The sequence below is a fragment of the Ctenopharyngodon idella genome, chromosome 9 (assembly GCF_019924925.1).
Source record: "Ctenopharyngodon idella isolate HZGC_01 chromosome 9, HZGC01, whole genome shotgun sequence".
In the NCBI taxonomy this organism is placed as follows: Eukaryota; Metazoa; Chordata; class Actinopteri; order Cypriniformes; family Xenocyprididae; genus Ctenopharyngodon; species Ctenopharyngodon idella.
In genome coordinates, this window is record NC_067228.1 from 2,443,759 (window position 1) to 2,464,143 (window position 20,385).

Below are 20,385 nucleotides of genomic sequence, written 5' to 3' on the forward strand. Positions count from 1 at the left end.
ATAACATGCTATAATGATTCATGATCTCTCCCAGAGTAGAAAATATTAGTTCGGTTTTTGTTATTGTCTTCATAAAGTTATCCACAACAAGTAAGACATGTTCCTTGATTTACATATTTTGTTGATCCTGGATCAATTACTCTCCGTAAACCTAACCTCTAAACCTAACCTTAACCATAACATATCCCTAAAATAACACTGATGTAAGCCTGAACTTGACATAAACTGTAAACTTGTCCCTCAAATCCGAGTGGTTGACTGAATGTTGTTCCAGGATCAAATCAAATCACAAACACAACAATCACATCCAATTTCAATACATGCATGACATTCCATGTCTATCCAGCCATGTGATTTGCCCTGCAGAGACTGTCTTGTTCATGTTATGACTGGATATGTGAATGTATAGGAACATGCTTGACCCACATAGAACATGTTTCATCTTGTGTAAGAAGACTCCTGCTTCAAACAGGAGATATTCAGTATTTATTGATAAGCACTACTGATTACTACAATGTTTTGCATAATCCCTGAGGGCTTCACTTTAACAGGTTGAGGTCAGTTATGACATCTTTTACGTTTACTTAAAGTCTAAAACTGTGTTTTAAAATATGTTTAAATTATATACATTAAATTAAATCGTTTTGTTTCGCGGTCTGAGGCGGAACCTTGTATCATCCGCTCATTTACTCACCCGGAACAATAACAGACGGAAACCAGCAGAGATGGCGCCATGGATGTCGCGAGCAGCGAAGGTAATTCAGTCATTATTGGTCACCATAATCAAAAGCTTGATTTATTATTAATAAAGAATGTGACTTAACTTTTATGAGACGCATAGTACATAAGATAGACTCACCATCTGGTAGATTATATCCCACAATTCTGAAGAAAAGAGTCGGAATTGCAAGAAATAAACTCAGAATTGTGTTATAAAATCAGAATTGCGAGATAAAAAGTTGTGATTACCGTTTTTAATTGCAAGATTGTATCTCACAAATTTGACTTTGCTCACAATTCCAAAGTTAAATCTCACAATTTTTAAAAAGTCAGAATTGCACGAAATGAACTCAGAAATTGTGAGAAATAAATGCAGAATTGCGAGATATGAGCTTGCAATTGCAATAAAAAAGTCAGAATTGTGAGAGATAAATTAGCATTTGCGAGGAAAAAAAGTTGCCTTTTTTTCCACAGAATCGGACTTTGTAACTCATAATTGCGAGTTTATATCTCACAATTCTGAGAAAAGAAGTCAGAATTGCGAGACATAAACTCGCAGTTGCGAGAAAAATGCCAAAATTGCGAGGAAAAAAAAAAGTCAAAATTATATTTTAAATTGTTTTATTACGTTGCGGTTTCCAAGGTGAACTATTCTTTCAAAAAGTTATTTTTCTGCTTGTGTCCTCAGCTGTCTTTGTCTTTTCCTCTCTTTCTGTAGTCAGCGTTGGTGCTGTGCATGGATGTGGGTTTCTCCATGAGCAACTCCGAGCCTGGCCAGGAACCGCCCTTTGAACAAGCCAAAAAAGTCATTCAGAAGTTTGTCCAGCGGCAGGTTTGTTCTCAGTTTATTTATAACATATGTTTGCTATTACACAGGACGTCGATCAAGCTCTTGTTATGTTTCAGGTGTTTGCTGAGAATAAAGATGAGGTGGCTCTGGTGCTGTTTGGTACTGATGGCACTAAAAACCCTCTGGCCAAAGACGGGCAGTATGAGAACATCACGGTTCACCGTCACCTCATGATGCCTGATTTTGATCTGCTCCAAGAGATCGAGAGCGAGCTCCAACCTGGTGGTCAGCAAGCGGACTGTATCCTTCCTGTTACTGTTACTGTACAGTTGTTGAAAAGATAAGACAACACCACACTATAGATCACATGAGACAATGTTGGTCCAATTCATGGACCGTTTTATGTATTTTGTATGTTGTAACATATATGAAACAAAATAACACAAGGTAGAAAACAAATCATTTTTGTTTTTATTTTCTAATTGAGGGTTTCCAAACTAGTGTTCATGAGGGATTGAGAGTTGATAAAAAGCTAATAATTATTAAAATTATTTCCCACATTGGGGAATCGTGAATAATTTTTTTATACTCTAAAATATGTTTTATTATTTAGTATATATAAATACTAAAATATATATTCATAATTATATAAATAAAGATAGTTTTATATTTAAACAAATAAGAATTCTTCCATTTAATTTAATTATTTTTTTAATAAAAATGAAATTATATAAAATAAATAGTTTTATTATCTAATTGAGGGTTCCTGAGGGAACTACTGCTAATTATTTTCTACAGCGAGGAATCATGAACATTTTTTTTAGAATTATATAAATACAATTTTTAAAATATATATTTAAATAAATAAGAATTATTCAATTTAATTTAATTATTTTTTTAAATAAAAATGAAATAATATAAAATAAATAAAAAGGTGTTCATCAGGGAACTGCAGTGGGGTTGTTGTGAGTTGATAAAATGCTAATAATTAACTAAATCATAAAAATATTACATTGAAATAAATAAATTATTTTAAAATAAAAACGATTAATTTTAATTTTGTTTTTTATTTGTTTACCTGCATGTCATGAGACCATTAACCACATTAGAGAATCACAAACAATTTCTAATGTTTTATTATTTAATATACATATTAATAAATATATACATAAGTTTTATTTATAAATAAATACATTTTATCTATATTAATATAATTATTAAATAAATATATTTAATAATTATATTAATAAATTAAAATGAATAAAAATAGTTATATTATAAAAATAAACTTTATTTTAATTATTTTGTAATAAAAACGAAATAATATAAAATGATAATTTTATTATCTAATTATTTGTTTATTTTATAAGAAGTATTTCATTTGTTTACTTGCATGTCCATTAACTACATCAGAGAATCGTGAATGTGTTGTTAAATTATTGAAATATTAAATCTCAGGGGGACTTAAAGGAAATATTTCACGTCAAAGTGGTTCGCCTGACAAAAAGTTTGGGAATCTCTGATCTAACTTAAAAATATTATTTTTTGTTTACATGTTACTATGTGAAGTCCTTGACTTATTCATCAGGGCTTGATGCTCTTGTGGTTTGCATGGACCTTCTGCAGAATGAAACCATGTGAGATCATTTGTTGCTCACTTTCTGTTTATTTGTTTTTTTTTAATGCCATTGAGGCGTTTCACACTTTTTATTTGTTTTTTAGGGGGAAGAAATACGAGCGTCTGAACATCGCCCTGCTGACGGATCTGAACATACAGACTTCAGAAGACCAGCTGGACATTATCATCGAAAACCTGAAGAAAGCTGGAATCACCATGCAGTTCTTGTAAGAAACATGCACTCATAACTGATTAGACAATAAAGTTTTTTTTTACTCTCAGTCCAAAGGTTTAGATCCCCCCCCACACACTTTTTCTTGAAAAAATAATGTATATTTTATAGTTTCATGTACTTTATGTATGTCACAAACATCAGTCAGACGGTCTCTTCCTGTGTAATGGGCCGTTCTCGGTCAAAAGTAAGATGCAAAGTGACCCAGATTTGATGCTGTTAGTCAGATTTCTGGTTGTGTGAGACTAATTCTAAACAGTTTATTATTGGTAGTCCTGCATCAAACTCTGCACTGATATGCATTTTGATTCATTCAGTTTGCCGTTCCCTGTGGATGAAGAGGACAGAGCGAGTGGTGAAGGGGACGGACCGGGGCCGTCAGCGGCTCCACCCCGTCCAGGAAAAGGCTTGAGCAGACAGCAGACACAAGGTCTGGAGATGGTCAAACAGATCATGAGCAGCCTAGAGGAGGAAGACGGCCTGGAAGAGGTCTACACGTTCAGGTATAAATTCACATCAGCAAGTGGAAAATATAGTTAGTGCACAATGTCTTTATATTATAAAATATATTTTATTTAGTATAAAAATAAAATGTATAATAAAAATAATAAGATATACAGTTGAGCTCAAAAGTTTACATACCCCTTGCAGAATCTAGAAAAATGTGTATCATTTTAACAAAATAAGAAGGATCGTGAAAATTGCATGTTATTTTTTATTTAGTACTGTCCTGAATAAACTATTTCACATAAGTTATTTACATAAAGTCCACAAGACAAAAAAAAAAATAGCAGAATTTATAAAAATGACCCTGTTCAAAAGTTTACATACCCTTGATTCTTAATATTGTGTGTGGTTACCTGGATGATCTATGACTGTTTTTTTGTTTTGTGATGGTTGTTCATGAGTCTCTTGTTTGTCCTGAGCAGTTAAACTGAGCTCTGTTCTTCAGAAAAATCCTCCAGGTCCTGCAGATTCTTCAGATTTCCAGCATCTTTTGCATATTTGAACCCTTTCCAGCAGTGACTGAATGATTTTGAGATCCATCTTTTCACACTGAGGACAACTGAGGGACTCAAACACAACTATTAAACAAGGTTCAAACATTCACTGATGCTCCAGAAGGAAACACGATGCATTAAGAGGCGGGGGGTGAAAACGTTTTGAATTTGAAGATCAAGATAAATTGTACTTAATTTGTCTTCTGGGAAACATGTAAGTATCTTTTGTAGCTTCCAAAGGGCAGAACTAAATGAAAAAATATGTTCTTTAAACAAAATTAAAAAAACTTGCACATCAACTTCTTGTTCAAAAGTTTTCACCCCCCGACTCTTAACGCGTCGTTTATCCTTCTGGAGCATCAGTGAATGTTTGAACCTTTTTTAATAGTTGTGTTTGAGTCCCTCAATTGTCCTCAGTGTGAAAAGATGGATCTCAAAATAATATAGTCACTGCTGGACAGGGTTCAAATATGCAAAAGATGCTGGAAAACCAAAGAATCTGCAGGACCTGGAGATTTTTTTCTGAAGAACAGAGCTCAGTTTAACTGCTCAGAACAAACAAGAGACTCATGAACAACCATCACACAACATAAAAACAGTCATAGATCATCCAGGTAGCCACAGACAGTATTAAGAATCAAGGGTATGTAAACTTTTGAACAGGGTCATTTTTATAAATTCTGCTATTTTTTTTTTTTTTGTCTTGTGGACTTCATGTAAACAACTGTTATGTGAAATAGTTTATTCAGGGCAGTACTAAATAAAAAATAACATGCAATTTTCATGATCCTTGTTATTTTGTTAAAATGATTAACATTTTTGCAGATTCTGTAAGGGGTATGTAAACTTTTGAGCTCAACTGTATTTTATAATTTTAAACGATAAATAATTTTTATATTTAAATAAATTAATAAAATATTTTAATGTAATTTTAATATTTTTAATAAAACTGAAATTATATACAATAAATAATATATTATATACATTTACTATATATATATATATATATATATATATATATAAAATGTTTAACATATATTTGTGCGAATTGGTTTAAAGTTTTTTTTTAATATTATGAAAAATAAGCGTTATATTTAAATAAATTAATAAAATATTTTATTTTAATTATTTTTAATAAAAAATAATATACAATAAATTATATTTTACATATATTTTTCAATGTATAAAGAATGTTTTACATGTATTTGTTCAAATTGTTTTTAAAATAATTTTTAATAATTACAGGTTTTTAATATAATTTTACTTCTTAATTTAAAGGGTTAGCTTGCTCAGGAATAAAAATATAGTCATTATTTACTCATTCCAACACTGTATTAGTAGCTGTTAGAATGTCTGAGGCCACTACATGAATCAGTGATTCAAATGACACACAAACACTCACTGTTACGCACATCAAGCAAGGCACTTAAGCCCATGTTACTCACTCCAGGGACCGTAGGAAGTGAACTGTAAAAGCGCAGACACTTATTCAGAGCAACTGAATAACTAAAAAGAGCTTTGATTTTCTTAGGGGAGCCATTTAACTGTCAGGAATCAGACTAAAAGCCTAATATTTCCGAAGTTCATGGAAATGTCAGGAAATTTTAATAGTGTGATTTACAGGCTTTCCAGATAAATCATCATCAATGATATACTGATCTTTGTGAGTAAAACTTGCCTGCAAATCAATGTCAAACGGACCATTTAAGGTCTTATTCAAAGTCTCTTGTGCTCACCAAGGTTGCATTTATATAATAAAAATACAGTAATATTACAATTTAAAATAACTGTTTTCTATTTGATTGTTTTAAAATATCATTTATTCCTGTGATCACACATCTGTATAGTGTCACATATCGTATTTGAGTTTCATTTGTGCTCTAATAATTGTTTAAATCTATTAACTCACATGATTAGTATCTGATAGTACAAATTGGAAAAGAAATCATTATCCAGTAATCCTGGAGAAGTGTTAGACGTTCATTGGTCAAAAAGTGATTGTGTTGATGTGTGCTGCAGTGATGCTCTGGAGAAGCTGTCCATCTTCAAGCGCATCGACAGGAGGCCGATGGCTTGGCCCTGTCAGCTGACCATCGGCAGCTCACTGACCATCCGCATCGTTGGATACAAAGCTGTGAGTTCCTGACGGAGTATGTTCAAAGCGTTCCTCAGAAGAATGCAGTCTAATCTAATCTGGTCTAATATTGTGTTGGTGGCCGTAAGGTGACGGAGGAGAAGGTAAAGAAGTCCTGGGCCGTGGTGGATGCTCAGAGTCACAAGCGGGATGACGTCAAGAGGGAAACGGTTTACTGCCTGAACGATGATGATGAAACTGAAGTACAGAAGGATGACACTATCCAAGGTGCAGAAAATATTTCATCCACTGTGATTTTACATAACAATATCAGATTTGTATGAAAGCTTGTTTCCGCCATGAAATAAAAAATAAAAAAGGTAATTGCGACTTTTTATCTCACAATTCTGACTTTTTTTCTCAGAATTGCGAGTTATAAAGTCAGAATTGCGAGTTATAAAGTCAGAATTGCGAGGTATAAAGTCAGAATTGCGTTATATAAAGTCAGAATTGCGAGTTATAAAGTCAGAATTGCGAGATATAAAGTCAGAATTGCGTGATATAAAGTCAGAATTGCGAGTTAAAAAGTCAGAATTGCGTGATATAAAGTCAGAATTGCGAGTTATAAAGTCAGAATTGCGAGGTATAAAGTCAGAATTGCGTGATATAAAGTCAGAATTGCGAGATATAAATTTAGAATTGCGTGATATAAAGTCAGAATTGCGAGGTATAAGTCAGAATTGCGAGGTATAAAGTCAGAATTGCGTGATATAAAGTCAGAATTGCGAGATATTAAGTCAGAATTGCGAGATATTAAGTCAGAATTGCGAGATATTAAGTCAGAATTGCGAGATATAAAGTCAGAATTGCGTGATATAAAGTCAGAATTGCGTGATATAAAGTCAGAATTGCGAGATATAAAGTCAAAATTGCTTGATTTAAAGTCAGAATTGCGAGTTATAAAGTCAAAATTGCGAGGTATAAGTCAGAATTGCGAGATATAAAGTCAAAATTGCGAGGTATAAGTCAGAATTGCGAGATATAAAGTCAGAATTGCGACCGATTTCCGACCCAGCGACTGTGTCCAAACCAGAAGTGATGCTATAAGATTGCAGCGACGCGATAAAATCAATCAAAATCACAGCCAATCAGAAGAGCGCGTAGGCAGAGTCTCTCTGCACTACACTTGAAATGGATAATGCTGCCTTCACGTGCTATCGGAAATGTGATAATTCCCACTTCCTGAAGTCGAGATTATGAGCTCATCATATTCAGGTTTCGAAATGGTAGGCCTTCATGTGCAGTTTTACTAGGAATTTACGATAATTCCGAGAGCACGGGCAGCATAAGTACATAATCAAATATTACACCGTTTTTGCATTATTAAAAACACACTGGTTGACAGAAACGATCTTTGTCATAGAATACACTTGTTTGTTCACACTGAGCTCACAGTTTAAATGTTCTTGTTTCCTTTAGTTTATTTTCAAGATCTGAGGTGAATTATCCATCGTCGCTTTCATTGTGGTCACGCAACGCAAAATGATATACAAACCCACATTAGAGGCTTTTAACAATAAATAAAGCACATAATCAGAACTTGAGAGATTATCATTGTCATACGTTGTGTGTTATTATTGTTCCAGCCGCGACGTCGTAAAAATAGAAACTGTTTCACTCATTGCGTCGCGTCTTGAAACAATCTGTATCGTATAAAGCGCTATATAAATAAATATGCCTTGTTTATCTGTTTATGCTCTCTGTTTCCTATAGGTTTCCGTTATGGAAGCGACATTGTTCCGTTTTCTAAGGTGGACGAGGACCAGATGAAATATAAGTCTGATGGGAAGTGTTTTGCTGTGCTGGGCTTCACTAAACAGGAGCTGGTAAGATGCTGTCCAGCAGATGGCGCTCTTTTCAAACGAGTCATGGAAACCCTGAAATATAAGGGGTTTTTACAAATTGTACTTTCTATAGTGACAATAAGTTGTTCTTGTGCTCAGCTCTAAAATATTTCATTGGATTTAAGAGAGCAATATTTATAAAATAGCTTTGCTTTGAAATTGGTGTAAGAACCCTGATAGGACATAATAGGAAGCTGCTGATAATACATTGTGTTTATTTAGGGAGGTCCGGTGAGTATGACACTCTCCAAAATCAAATAATTTTACAGAGAAATGTTGGTATTTGTGTAAATGTAAACACTTTGTACTGTACTGTGCTTCCCTTTATAATGTACAGTGACATTTTTTTTGTTTGTTTGTTTGATGCAGATTCGTCGTCATCAGTTTATGGGAAGCCAAGTTGTCAAAGTTTTTGCTCCCAGAGATGATGAGGTGAGTTTTACAACAAATTTTGTCCACTATGATATGCTGCAATTTGCTTAATTTTAATAATTAGTTTAATAGTTGTCAGTAACTGTGATGTTTGAATGCATACGGTGGTGGTGACCAAAAGTTATAAAATAATATGAACACATATAAAATAATTTTCATTTCAACCTGAAAATAAACGAAGTTTTAGGGTTTTGAAAAAATCAAAATAATGTGAAATTAGGAAGAAATGTAAGATTCTGCACTATTTATGTGACATTCTTATGTTCATTTTTCACTCAAATTATTATGCTGATAATATATTTTGTAATTACGCAAAATTTAAAATGTTTTTACTGCCACTTTTTTAACAATATAATGCATCCTTGCTGAGTAAAATTAATAATTTATTAAAAAAAAATAATAATAATAATTAAATTGACCCCAAACTTTTGAATGATAGTGTAAACATTTTGTATCAACAAAAAACAGCAGCATAGAAGCATCTTAACTAGCCGTCTGAGACTTTTGACTTCATATATTCCTATCTTTTGTGTGTGTTTTATTGTGTGTGCAGCATGCAACAGTGGCTCTGTCTGCTCTGATTCATGCCCTTGACGGTCTAAAGATGGCAGCGATTGTGCGTTATGCTTACGATCGCCGCAGCAACCCTCAAGTGGGCGCCGCCTTTCCCTGCATTAAGGAGAAATATGAAGTATGTGGATTGTATCGAGCAAAAACACACTTTAAATGTTTTATCTTTAGTATGTTGTACACCTGAGTCACTCCTCATGTCTCTCGTCCTCAGTGTCTGCTGTACGTACAGCTGCCGTTTATGGAGGATCTCCGACAGTTCACTTTCCCAATGTTGGAAAACAACAAGAAGTTCATGCCCTCAGGTGGGACCTCACATTACAAGAGCTAGTTTGATAAATTCTGCAGCATTATCCTGGATCAGATATGTCTTTGGTCTTCTGAGGCACATATTCATGTTTTTGGTTTAATGTAGTTGTCTTTGTGTGAATGTCTCTGGTCAGAGTCTCAGCTGTCAGCCGTGGATGCGCTGATCGACTCCATGATGCTGGTGGAAAAGGATGAGGATGGAGAGAGCGTGGACATCTTCAAAGTCAACCACATACCAAACCCTCAGTTCCAGAGACTTTTCCAGGCATGATGGGAATGGGATGGGCAGCCTGACAATATCTGTTTCTCTCATAGTAGTCAAGTAGATTCAAAATGTTTAATGTAAGAAGTAAAATATAAAGTAAATAATTTTCCCACCGGTTAATCGGCGTAATCGCCTGTGCGCATTTTACTTTCGCTTTCAAATTAGCGCCAATTCGGGTGCGGCAATTACTTGAATAGAGGGTTCATTATTATTCTTCATGAAAAACACAACAATGAAACAGTACAATGACTATCTCGCTTAAATAGGTGCTTTTATGTTTCACTTTGAAACCAAATCTTCCGCCATCATCTTGTCAGTCAGAAGAGTGAGGCGAAATGGGTGAAATCTGACTCCTGCTGCTGGTCTGTGCTGCGACTTTTGTTCGGCTCACGCTGCATTGAGCGGACCCGTTCAGTTTTTAATTGTAGTGTCTGTTCTGTAACTGAACTAAATGATTTATATATATCGCGCTAAACGCCACCTCCATCAAAAATGAGATGATGATATTGAGCGCATGCTCTCCGCACATAGTATACGTTCATCAAATACTTTCGCTTCAAATCCACTAAATCCCAGCGTCAGCCCATTCAGAAATACCAGTTTGTTGGCAGACGCCACTTCCTTTTGTCAACAAAAGCCTCTAAGTCCACAGAAGAACCAATTGGAGACGCGAATCGAATCATATGATTTCAAGATGAATGACGGTGTGTGTATGAGCCACTTTCAATTGCAGAGCTGCAAGTTTTTATCATGTTTTGTCCATCGTTACAGTGGCAATAACAGGATTTTGCGAGTAGCAAGTAAACACAACAGTTCCTTTTGCTGCTGTAAAACTGACAGAAACTGACATTTTACTGTGTCTTGTTGTCCAAAGAGGTGGACTTAGAGGTTTTTGCAAATAGGGCTGTCACGATAACTACTTTTTGTTGTGCGATAAACGATATTATTGTCATTTTAAGACCATTTTATGCCACTGAATATATAATTATAATATAACAGCATAATAATCAAAGTAGGCCTGCACACTTTCAAATGACAACAACCATTTAATTCTTTAGATCATGGAAATGAAGGATCAAAAAGTCTAATATCCTAAATAAAAAAAACTTGAATAAATGGTTAATATTTTGTAAAAAGTGCAAAGTAACAAGAAGAAAAAAAAAAACTGCAAATGCACAAAAGGCACTATGGAGATTTTCCATTTACAGATTTTTTTTCTCAGTAAAGTAAGAGTGCACTATTGCTGAAAACACAAACCCCTAGCAGTCAGATGTCCGTATGAACAAAGGCACAGATGCCTCTGCTGCTAAAACTATTTTTCTAGAGGCATGTTTTTTAAAAGTTTAACTTCTTTTAAGTTAAGCGCCAAATGATTATGATGCAGCGTTATGAATGAGATGCTGCAAAAGATGCAAGCACAACGGTCAAACATGTGTTTACATGGAAAATACAATTGAAAAACTGCGCAGTGGAATGCAAAAGACACATTCTCTGTGAAAATGAACTCCACACTCTCAACTGCTGTGTCTCTTGTAAAATGGCCTTGAAACTAGCTGTTAGTGTGCACTATTTTGCACTATGACATTTATATTTGCACCGGAGCAGTGGATTGCGGCTTTGAAATCGAGAGCATTTGGACTTGTTCTTCCAAACTGTCTGTAGTTGTCAGGAAAACACTATATTGCATCAAATAATGCCTTTTTTCACCTGTCAATGACTGCTCTGTGTAGGAACTGCAGATGACAGCATGACTGGCAAAATGTTGGTGACATTCATTGTCATGTCAACATAATGGGCGATATATTGCGTCACCAAAAATTGTTGAGGTCATGTACATATATTGCGCAATAAGTCGATATGTTGATTATTGTGACAGGCCTATTTGCAAAAAAAGCACACATGGACATAGCTGGTTTTGCAGCAAAAGACAGTCAAATTTGTTAAATATTTTTGAAAATAAGGCATTTCAATAACGGACTAATAACCTTTTCATTGCCATTAAAGTGAAAATTACTGAACCTAAACATAGGAGCCTGATTAAAAAAAAAAATGCTCATTTAAAAGAAAACATGTCAAGAGTTTTTGCATCTGAAGTCTTCATACACACACACACACACACACACACACACATATATATATATATAAGACTTCAGATGTATATATCTACTGTTCAAAAGTTGTTTTTTAAGGTCAGTACAGTAAAAAAAAAACAGTAAAAACAGTAATGTTGTGAAATATTATTACAATTCAAAATAATTGTTTTCTATTTTAATATGTGTTAAAGTGTAATTTATTCCTGTGATCAAAGCTGAATTTTCAGCATCATTACTCCAGTCTTCAGTGTCACATGATCCTTCAGAAATCATTCTAATATGCTGATTTGCTGCTCAAGAAACATTTCTGATTATTATCACTGTTGAAAACAGTTGTGCTGCTTTTTTCATGATTCTTTGATGAATAAAATGCTCTCAAGAACAGCATTTATTTGAAATAGAAATTTAAATGTCTTTGCTGTCATTTTCGATCAATTTAATGCATCCTTGCTGAATAAAAGTATTGATTTATTTCAATAAGTACACACATACTGAGCCCCAGTGTTTATACACCCTCACATCTCCTCTCTTTGTCCTTCAGTAATACAGTGATTCAGGTGTGTGACATTGGCTGTGAAATCCATGTTGTCTCAGGTTGGTGTCTCTGCAGTAGGTCTCATTGATCTTTTCTTGGCTCTCGTCCTCAGTGCTTGCATCACCGCGGTGTGAATCCTGATGATCCCCTGCCGTCCGTCGAGCCCTGGCTGAAGAGGGTCCTAGAGCGACCCCAGGCCGTGTCCGCCCGCTGCCAGGCCCCTCTACAGGACGTTAAGACCAAGTTCCCCCTGAAAGTGGTGCTGAAAAAGAAAGAGCAGAAGACAAGCGCAGACGTGTTCGGCAGCAGGTGAGAATGGATCAAATCAACACTGGAGCTGAGGATGAAATCAATGAGAAGTGCTACATGACTTCCAGCATATTGGGATAAACGTACAGATTGTGGTAGACATATTTACACAGCTATCCATGGACATTTTTTCCATTAATTATATGTGAGCGCGATTAAGAAATATGCAGTAATGCAAACTGATGTGGGAGGGGTTTATTTTGCAATTGACCAATTGGAATGAAGTATTTCAAAAGACTATCTAATAAAAGACACATCTCTAGTGTGTGATATCGACATACTTTTAAAGGGGACATATCATGAAAATCTGACTTCTTCCATGTTTAAGTGCTATAATCGTGTCCCCGGTGCATCTACCAATCCAGAAAATGTGAAAAAGGACAACCCAGTAACTTTGTTTTGGCAAGCCTTTCTCTGCAAACATGTTAAAAAATGAGCTGCTTAGATTTCGCGTGACGTAGGAAGGGGATCTTATAAGATTACTGCCCCTTAATCTGCATGTTTCCGCCCACGGCGCCACCATTTTGTTTTCACAAGCGACAACAGTGAACCAGTTCTAACGCCATGGCAAAAGTTTGAGCTGTACAGACGAGCACAGAACACTATTTAGAGCTTGGATAGCCTGCAAGTTGACCCTGGAAAGCTTGATTGCTAAAAACGTAGCTTTCTGTCCAAGCGATATTTTCGAAAATATATTAGACCATTCACAGCATTTGATAGCAGTCATAAACGTTAGCCCCGTGTGTTTGGCTCTGTTCGGCAAACAGGTACGCTATGTATAGTGGGCGTCCATACGGGTTTTGCACAAAAGATTAACATGACGGCACATGCTAGTCGATGAGTTGAATCAACTCCACAGCAACTACATAAATTTATCCACTAACCATTCAGAAACATCCAGTTTCATTCTAAAAGTTGTAACTTCTTCCTGAGTCTCTCCATCAGTGTCGACTCCGGTTTGAACAATGTAAGGCTGAACACCGTTACTGACAATCCTCATTTTGGCTGCGTGAGATTCTCCAGCTTTGTTGTTGTTGAGCAACCGAAGCGCGAGCTGTTAAAGCTCCGCCCTCTTCTGGAAAGGGGGCTGGGAGCAGCAGCTCATTTGCATTTAAAGGGACACACACAAAAACGGCGTGTTTTTGCTCACACCCAAATAGGGGCAAATTTGACAAGCTATAATAAATGATCTGTGGGGTATTTTGAGCTGAAACTTCAGACACATTATGGGGACACCAGAGACTTATATTACATCTTGTGAAAAGGCGCATTATAGCTCCTGTTTAAGGTTGATCTTTCTGGCATTTTTACTGTTTATAATATGAAATCAGGGCAGAAAGTGTTTGTTTTAGTTGGTGATGTTGATCTGTGTGTTGATTGTGTCTTCATCAGTGCTGATGAGCCAGATGTGAAGAAAGTCAAAGTGGATGAAGAGATAGAGTTTAACCTGGCCGAGATTGCTCAGGGCAACATCACATCGGTGAGACCCTCATGTGACACAAAAATCTGTTCAATAATGTACAATGCTTTCAAATTTAAAAAATAGATTAAAATTGTTTATATACACTGCAGTTTAAAAGTTTGGGTTCTTTTTGAAAGAAACAAATACTTTCTTGCCTTAAATTGATCAAAAGTGACAGTAAAGGCATTTATAATGTTACAAAATCTATTTCAAATAAATGCTTTTCCTTTTGGTCTTTCTATTGATCAAAGATTCCTGAAAAAAAAAATGTATCAAGGATTCCACAAAAATATGAAGCAGCACAACTGTTTGATAATAATCAGAAATGTTTCTTGAGCAGCAAATCATCATATTAGAATGATTTCTGAAGGATCATGTGACACTGAAGACTGGAGTAATGATGCTGAAAATTCAGCTTTGATCACTGGATATAAATTACATTTTACTATATATTCACATAGAAAACAGCTGTTTGAAATTGTAATAATATTTCACAATTTTTAGTGTATATTGGATCAAATAAATGCAGCCTAGGTGAGAAGAAGAGACTTCTTTCAGAAACATTTAAGTGATCCTACCGACCCCAGACTTTTGAACAGTAGAGTAATATATAAATATATTAAATTATATATTTGAAAAATGTATATATTTAATTTTTAATGCTTTCCCTTTTTATTTATAAAATATTCAGAAGCCTTTCACTGTCTTGAAGTCAATGTGAACGGCCTTTCGCAACCCATTTTGTATGTAACATGACGTATTTCAAAGTGAAAAGGATATTGAATGGAAAATCATGTAGGGCAGAATTTTATTTTCCCATTGTCCGTTAGCAGAAAAGTTGTTTCACAGACTAAGAGAGTCATTTACAGTAACATGAGCACAATAAGACCAGGAACATGTATTCATGTTGACTTTAACTCATTTTTTGATCATTTTCACAAAACTTTCATGGCCCCCAGAATATTTTGTTGTATGAATATCTGAACATGCAATATATCAAAAGAAAGAACAACAAAAAAAAAGAATTATTCTAACTTCATGCATTCCTTTTTATCAACATTTAAATATGGGTAAATTTCATTAAAAAGCAGCATTTTGAACAAAAAGCTGAGAAAAATGCTTTTATCACTTGTTTCTGCTGTTTTGTTCCAGAGATTCTGTACTCTTTCAGAAGATGCACAATAGTGCCCCCTACTGTATAACAGTGAAAACAAAATTCTGTCAAGAGTTAATACTGTCTGAAGTATCGCTCTTTAACAGACACTGTCTCTTTCAGGTTGGCAGTGTCAATCCATCGAGAGATTTCTGCACGCTGATCAAACAGAAGACCATTTCTTTCGATCAGGGTGAGATTTGCTTCAGTTTGATTTTTTTTTTTTTTTTTTCAGCTCTCCTACGATGAGCAATGTTAGTAACCTTCAAAAAAGTGTACTATAATGTAAATGCAATTATAGTCCCGCTTCAGTCTGCAAGACCTTGCTAAAGGTTGCTGGTCGTCTCTGAGGCACCGAACAGTCGCTTACTGTGATGTAAGCATTAATTGATCTGACGGACGCTGTCATTGAGCGGTGTTGTTTCTGAATGTTAGCCGCAGGTTTTGTTGTCAGTGCATTGGCTTTGATAATCATTGTTTTGTAACCTTGACAGCGTGCCAGCAGCTGACCCACAGGATTGAGCAGTTGCTGGGCAACAGGAGCCCTGAGTACTACACGAAGAGCATCGCCTGTATCCAGGCTTTCAGGGATCAGTCTGTATCGGTGAGCTCTCAATTAAACCTCCGTATCCAATCAGGGATCACTTAAGGATGAGTAGTTTTTTCGGTCGGTAGGAAAAACGCACTGCCGGAGGATGTTGGGATTCATTTCACAATATCTGAGCTCAGCTGGAGTCTGAGGCTCCGTCCCAAAACCTAGTGAGCTGCCTACCTAGACAGGATTTTAAGGCATCATAAGTGCACTCCTGATTTTGGATTAATTCTATCACATTCACAAAGCCATAATGATTTGAAGTAAGAAAACCAATAGTGTAAACAAGTCAAGAGAATTGAGTCGAGAAATATGCTTGTATTTCAATCAATATTGAAAAATTAAATTAATCTTATTAAAAGTAGAATGTTTTACCCAACATTTGTATTTGATATGTACTGTATTTTCACTGCTTGTAGCTTGAATGTAATCACGTGATTCTGATGACGCACGAAATTCAGATGGAGGGCAGAATGGATGATTTGGAGGAAAGTCCTTAACGTACTGGTTTAGACACTATTACAAGAGAGAAATTAACAGAAAATCACAACATACAAAACTATGCAGGCATACTGCTTTTTTGTTAGTGGTTGCATATGCAAGTTGTATTAACTTCTGACAAAGTGGTCACTGCACACACAAGCATTATCCGACTCGGCTCCTCCCGACCGTGATTACAAGCCACCTTTTCCTGGATTTTTCGGTAAATTTCTTGCATTTTTCCCTCTGATGAACAACAACTTTTGGTACACGATAAAAGCTCATTGTGGTTTCTCGGTTAGAGCAACAATAAACAACGCCAAACATCATTTCATAGTGCTTCCCTATGTAGAAAATCACTTCCTGCCCTCCATCTGCATTTCGCACCACACTGTGACGTCATGTGCAAACAACCTATTAGAGTGTTGAGTCATTAGCATAGTTTCCTGTGCACTTTGTGTAAACAAACTATAGCATCCAAATTACTCTCATGTCAGGTTCTGTGATGTTAGGATACTCCCTCAGAAGGTAGCTGCCTATGTAGGCTCACTAGGTTTTGGACAGAGTCCACTACCGATCAAAAATCTGGACTGTGTTTCTGAGAGTGTTATTTTAGTATTTTGAACTAGATTTTATTTTTGTGTTTTTTAGTTTTAATTTTAGTTTAAGTTTTAGTAATTTTATGTCATGTGATTTATTTATTTATTTTTGTCGTTTTATTTTTGCTATTTAGCTTTAATTGGTTTTATTTGAGTAATTTTAGTACTTCGACTTATTTTTACTTATTTCTATATATATATATATATATATATATATATATATATATACATAAAAAATATATACATTTATAAATATTTATATATTAAATATTTACCATTTAAAAGTTTGGGGTCAGTAAGATTTTTTTTTGTTGTTGTTCTTGGAAAGAAATACTTTTATTCAGCAAGGACGCATTAAAGGGAAAGTTCACTAAAAATTGAAAATTATTCCATGATTTACTCACCCTCAAGCCACCCTAGGTGTATATCTTCCTTTAGACGAACACAATCCGAGATATATTTAAAAATATCCTTAGTCCTTTGAGGTTTATAATGGTTGTGAATGGTAGGCCAAATTCTGAAGACAGAAAAAATGCATCCATCCATAAAAAATTATTTTTAAATTATCTCTTTAAATTGATCAAAAGTGACAGTAAAGATCTTTATACTGTTACAAAAGCTTCTATTTCAGATTAATGCTGTTCTTTAGAGCTTTATATTCATCAAAGAATCCTGAAATCATCATATTAGAATGATTTCTGAAGGATCATGTGACACTGAAGACTGGAGTAATGATGTTGAAAATTCAGCTTTGATCACAGGAATAAATTACATTTTACTATATATTCACATAGAAAACAGTTCTTTTTAATTGTAAAAATATTTCACAATTTTACAATTTTTAATGTATTTTTGAAATAAATGCAGCCTTGGTGAGCAGAAGAAACTTCTTTCAAAAACATAAAAAAAATCTTACTGACCCCAAACTTTTGAACGGTAGTGTTTTTGTTTTTTTTTTAGTTTTAGTTAACATTAGAAACCAGTGTTATTGTTTGTGAAACCCTTTCACTATTCTGCTTCTGCTTGAAATTTGTTTTATAGTCAAATATAGATGCATGTGCATGTGTACAATTCCTTTTTTTCATTGAAAATTTTGGACCCTGTTTACCTGAGCCACCTGAGACAGATGGCAACTGCTGGTGTAAACGTGGCCTGTGTGTGGCATCGTTTATGCAACAGATGTTGCATTTTCGTTTCTTGATGTCAGTTTTCAGTGTTGAAGCATTTTAATGAGTACATGAGCTCAGAGCATCAGCGCAAGTGCTTACACACGTCCCTGACCAGAATCTCCCAATGACATTTACTCCATCAGAGCGGAAACGCAGAGCTGTTCAACACTTACATGCAGTCCCTGAAGAGGAGCGTTCCTGACAGGAATCTTCAGGAATTCTGGGATATGCTCATCCAAGGTAGAGGACAGGCCTTCTGCTCGTGTTGAGCTGAAGTCATCATGTCTTCAACATGTGCTTTTGTTTTCAGATGCCCTGACGCTGATAAGCAAAGATGAAGTGGACGTAAGCACCGTCTCCAAACAAGACGCAAACCAGGTACTGCTGCCATGGAAACAATCCACATAAGAGTAACATATTTGTTATTAACATCTGTTTAATGGTGTCCTATGATGCTTTTGTCCACGTTCATCTTTCTTTAGTGTGTAATGTTGCTGTTTGAGCATGAAAATTCCCTCCAGCGGGAGTTATTCTCTATATCAGTGTCACTGTTTCTGAACTCCCTGAAACGCCTCCATTGTAGTCTTGAGTTTCTTCTGGGAATGAACACGTCACAATATTCCTCATTTAAATAATTCATATGCAGAATAAAGGGGCGGGGCCTGATTGAGTTAGTTAGTAGTGTGTTGAAACTGGCAGTTATGGTAAAGGGCAGGACATTTCCAAAACATGCTTGAAGCGCTTGACCAATCACAACACACTGATCCAGCCGACCAATCAGAGCACATTGTGCTTTTCAGAAGGAGGGGTTTCATAGAGACAGGAACTAAACAGAGTTTTACTGACAGACTGGGACAAGAGGAGCTGCAACAATGGAGAATATGAGGAAAATAATCAACATTCAAACATGAAAACCTGCTCCAGTAGAGCCAAAAACAACATCAAGACAAGAAAATGGGCACTTAATATGCAGAGGTTGTTGGTAAAGTCTGTGTGTAATTGTGGTTGGTTAACTCTATATTTGCTGGTGTAGTTCCTGGCGTTTGAGCAGAAGGAGGAAGAGCAGGCGGTTCCAGCGCAGGAAGACACTGGAGATGTAGATGATCTGGTGAGTGTTTCATGGTTGTTTGCTTGTTTTGATGACAAGCATATCAGTTATTATATTTGTGAGTGTGATTATGTTCTGAAAATACTTCACTGTTCTGTTATACTTTATTAGAGATTTCAGGCATTTACTTTTGACAAGTTGTTGACTGTTTTTTTTTTAACGCAGCTGGACATGATGTAAAACGGACGACTCCAACTCCTACATCCATCAACCTTATGCAACTCTCCATTTATTTATGAAACTCAAATCCCCAAAACAAGTTAAAGTGCTTTAATTAATCGTCTTCTTTTGTACTGAATGTTTTTGTACATCATAAAGGCTACAGCTTTGCATTTTGTGGCGATTATGTTGCTAGAGTTTGATTACTTGAATGTCTCACATATTGCACTTGTTGGATTTTATAAAGAAAAAGTAAATGTTCATGTCCATGTACTTTATACAGCAGCCAGCGATGCTTCAAATAAAAGATCAAAACTTATTCCCTTCAGTCCTGAACAAAAAAAAAAAATCACATTTTGAACACATGAGGAGAGATCATAAAATAACCTGCCATACTGCAAAATTAATCTAACATCTTATTCCTGTTTGAACAGCAGATCATGATGTGGATTATATATGCCTGCATTTAGCTTTATTATTTTTAGTGCATTTAACGTCCAGTTCATTGAAACGAACAGTTGTAAGCATGTAAGCATTAATTTTGAAAGAACCGAAAGAACCGATTCACGGAAATGAGTCAAACTTCCCATCATCAATCAGCTGGGAGGGATCTGCCAGGATGTTTGATATGCACACGTTCATAATCCACACACATAAACCCTCATTTTTTATGCCAGCCTGTGAGGCTTTGATGAATTGTAGCGTCTGATGATCTCAGTTTGCTTCTCTTCGCACCAACAGTTTGCTGAGAGCACGTAAGCGTCTCAATCCTCCCCCGGATCTCAGAAAACGCACACGCTGCAATTCCCCG

General features: G+C 35.5%; 1 protein-coding gene across 1 annotated transcript; it reads left to right on the forward strand.

Annotated features, from left to right (window-relative positions):
- Positions 1-620: 620 nt before the first annotated feature.
- On the forward strand, positions 621-19,893 carry xrcc5 (X-ray repair complementing defective repair in Chinese hamster cells 5). The gene is made up of 21 exons (XM_051906470.1): positions 621-755; positions 1,439-1,552; positions 1,627-1,810; positions 3,099-3,147; positions 3,233-3,355; positions 3,678-3,863; positions 6,381-6,495; positions 6,585-6,723; positions 8,209-8,321; positions 8,709-8,771; positions 9,325-9,462; positions 9,556-9,646; positions 9,785-9,915; positions 12,656-12,852; positions 14,245-14,332; positions 15,591-15,660; positions 15,962-16,071; positions 18,451-18,547; positions 18,618-18,685; positions 19,341-19,415; positions 19,581-19,893. Exons 1-21 carry the CDS (start codon positions 726-728, stop codon positions 19,593-19,595), a joined length of 2,196 nt encoding a protein of 731 aa, XP_051762430.1. The 5' UTR covers positions 621-725; the 3' UTR covers positions 19,596-19,893.
- Positions 19,894-20,385: the final 492 nt, after the last annotated feature.

Coding starts and splice junctions, on each gene's coding strand:
- xrcc5 (XM_051906470.1), top strand. CDS start 726: ATGGCGCCATGGATGTCGCGAGCAGCGAAG. Junction 16,072..18,450: donor TCAGGGATCAGTCTGTATCG/GTGAGCTCTCAA, acceptor TTACTCCATCAG/AGCGGAAACGCAGAGCTGTT. Junction 18,686..19,340: donor CCAAACAAGACGCAAACCAG/GTACTGCTGCCA, acceptor TTGCTGGTGTAG/TTCCTGGCGTTTGAGCAGAA.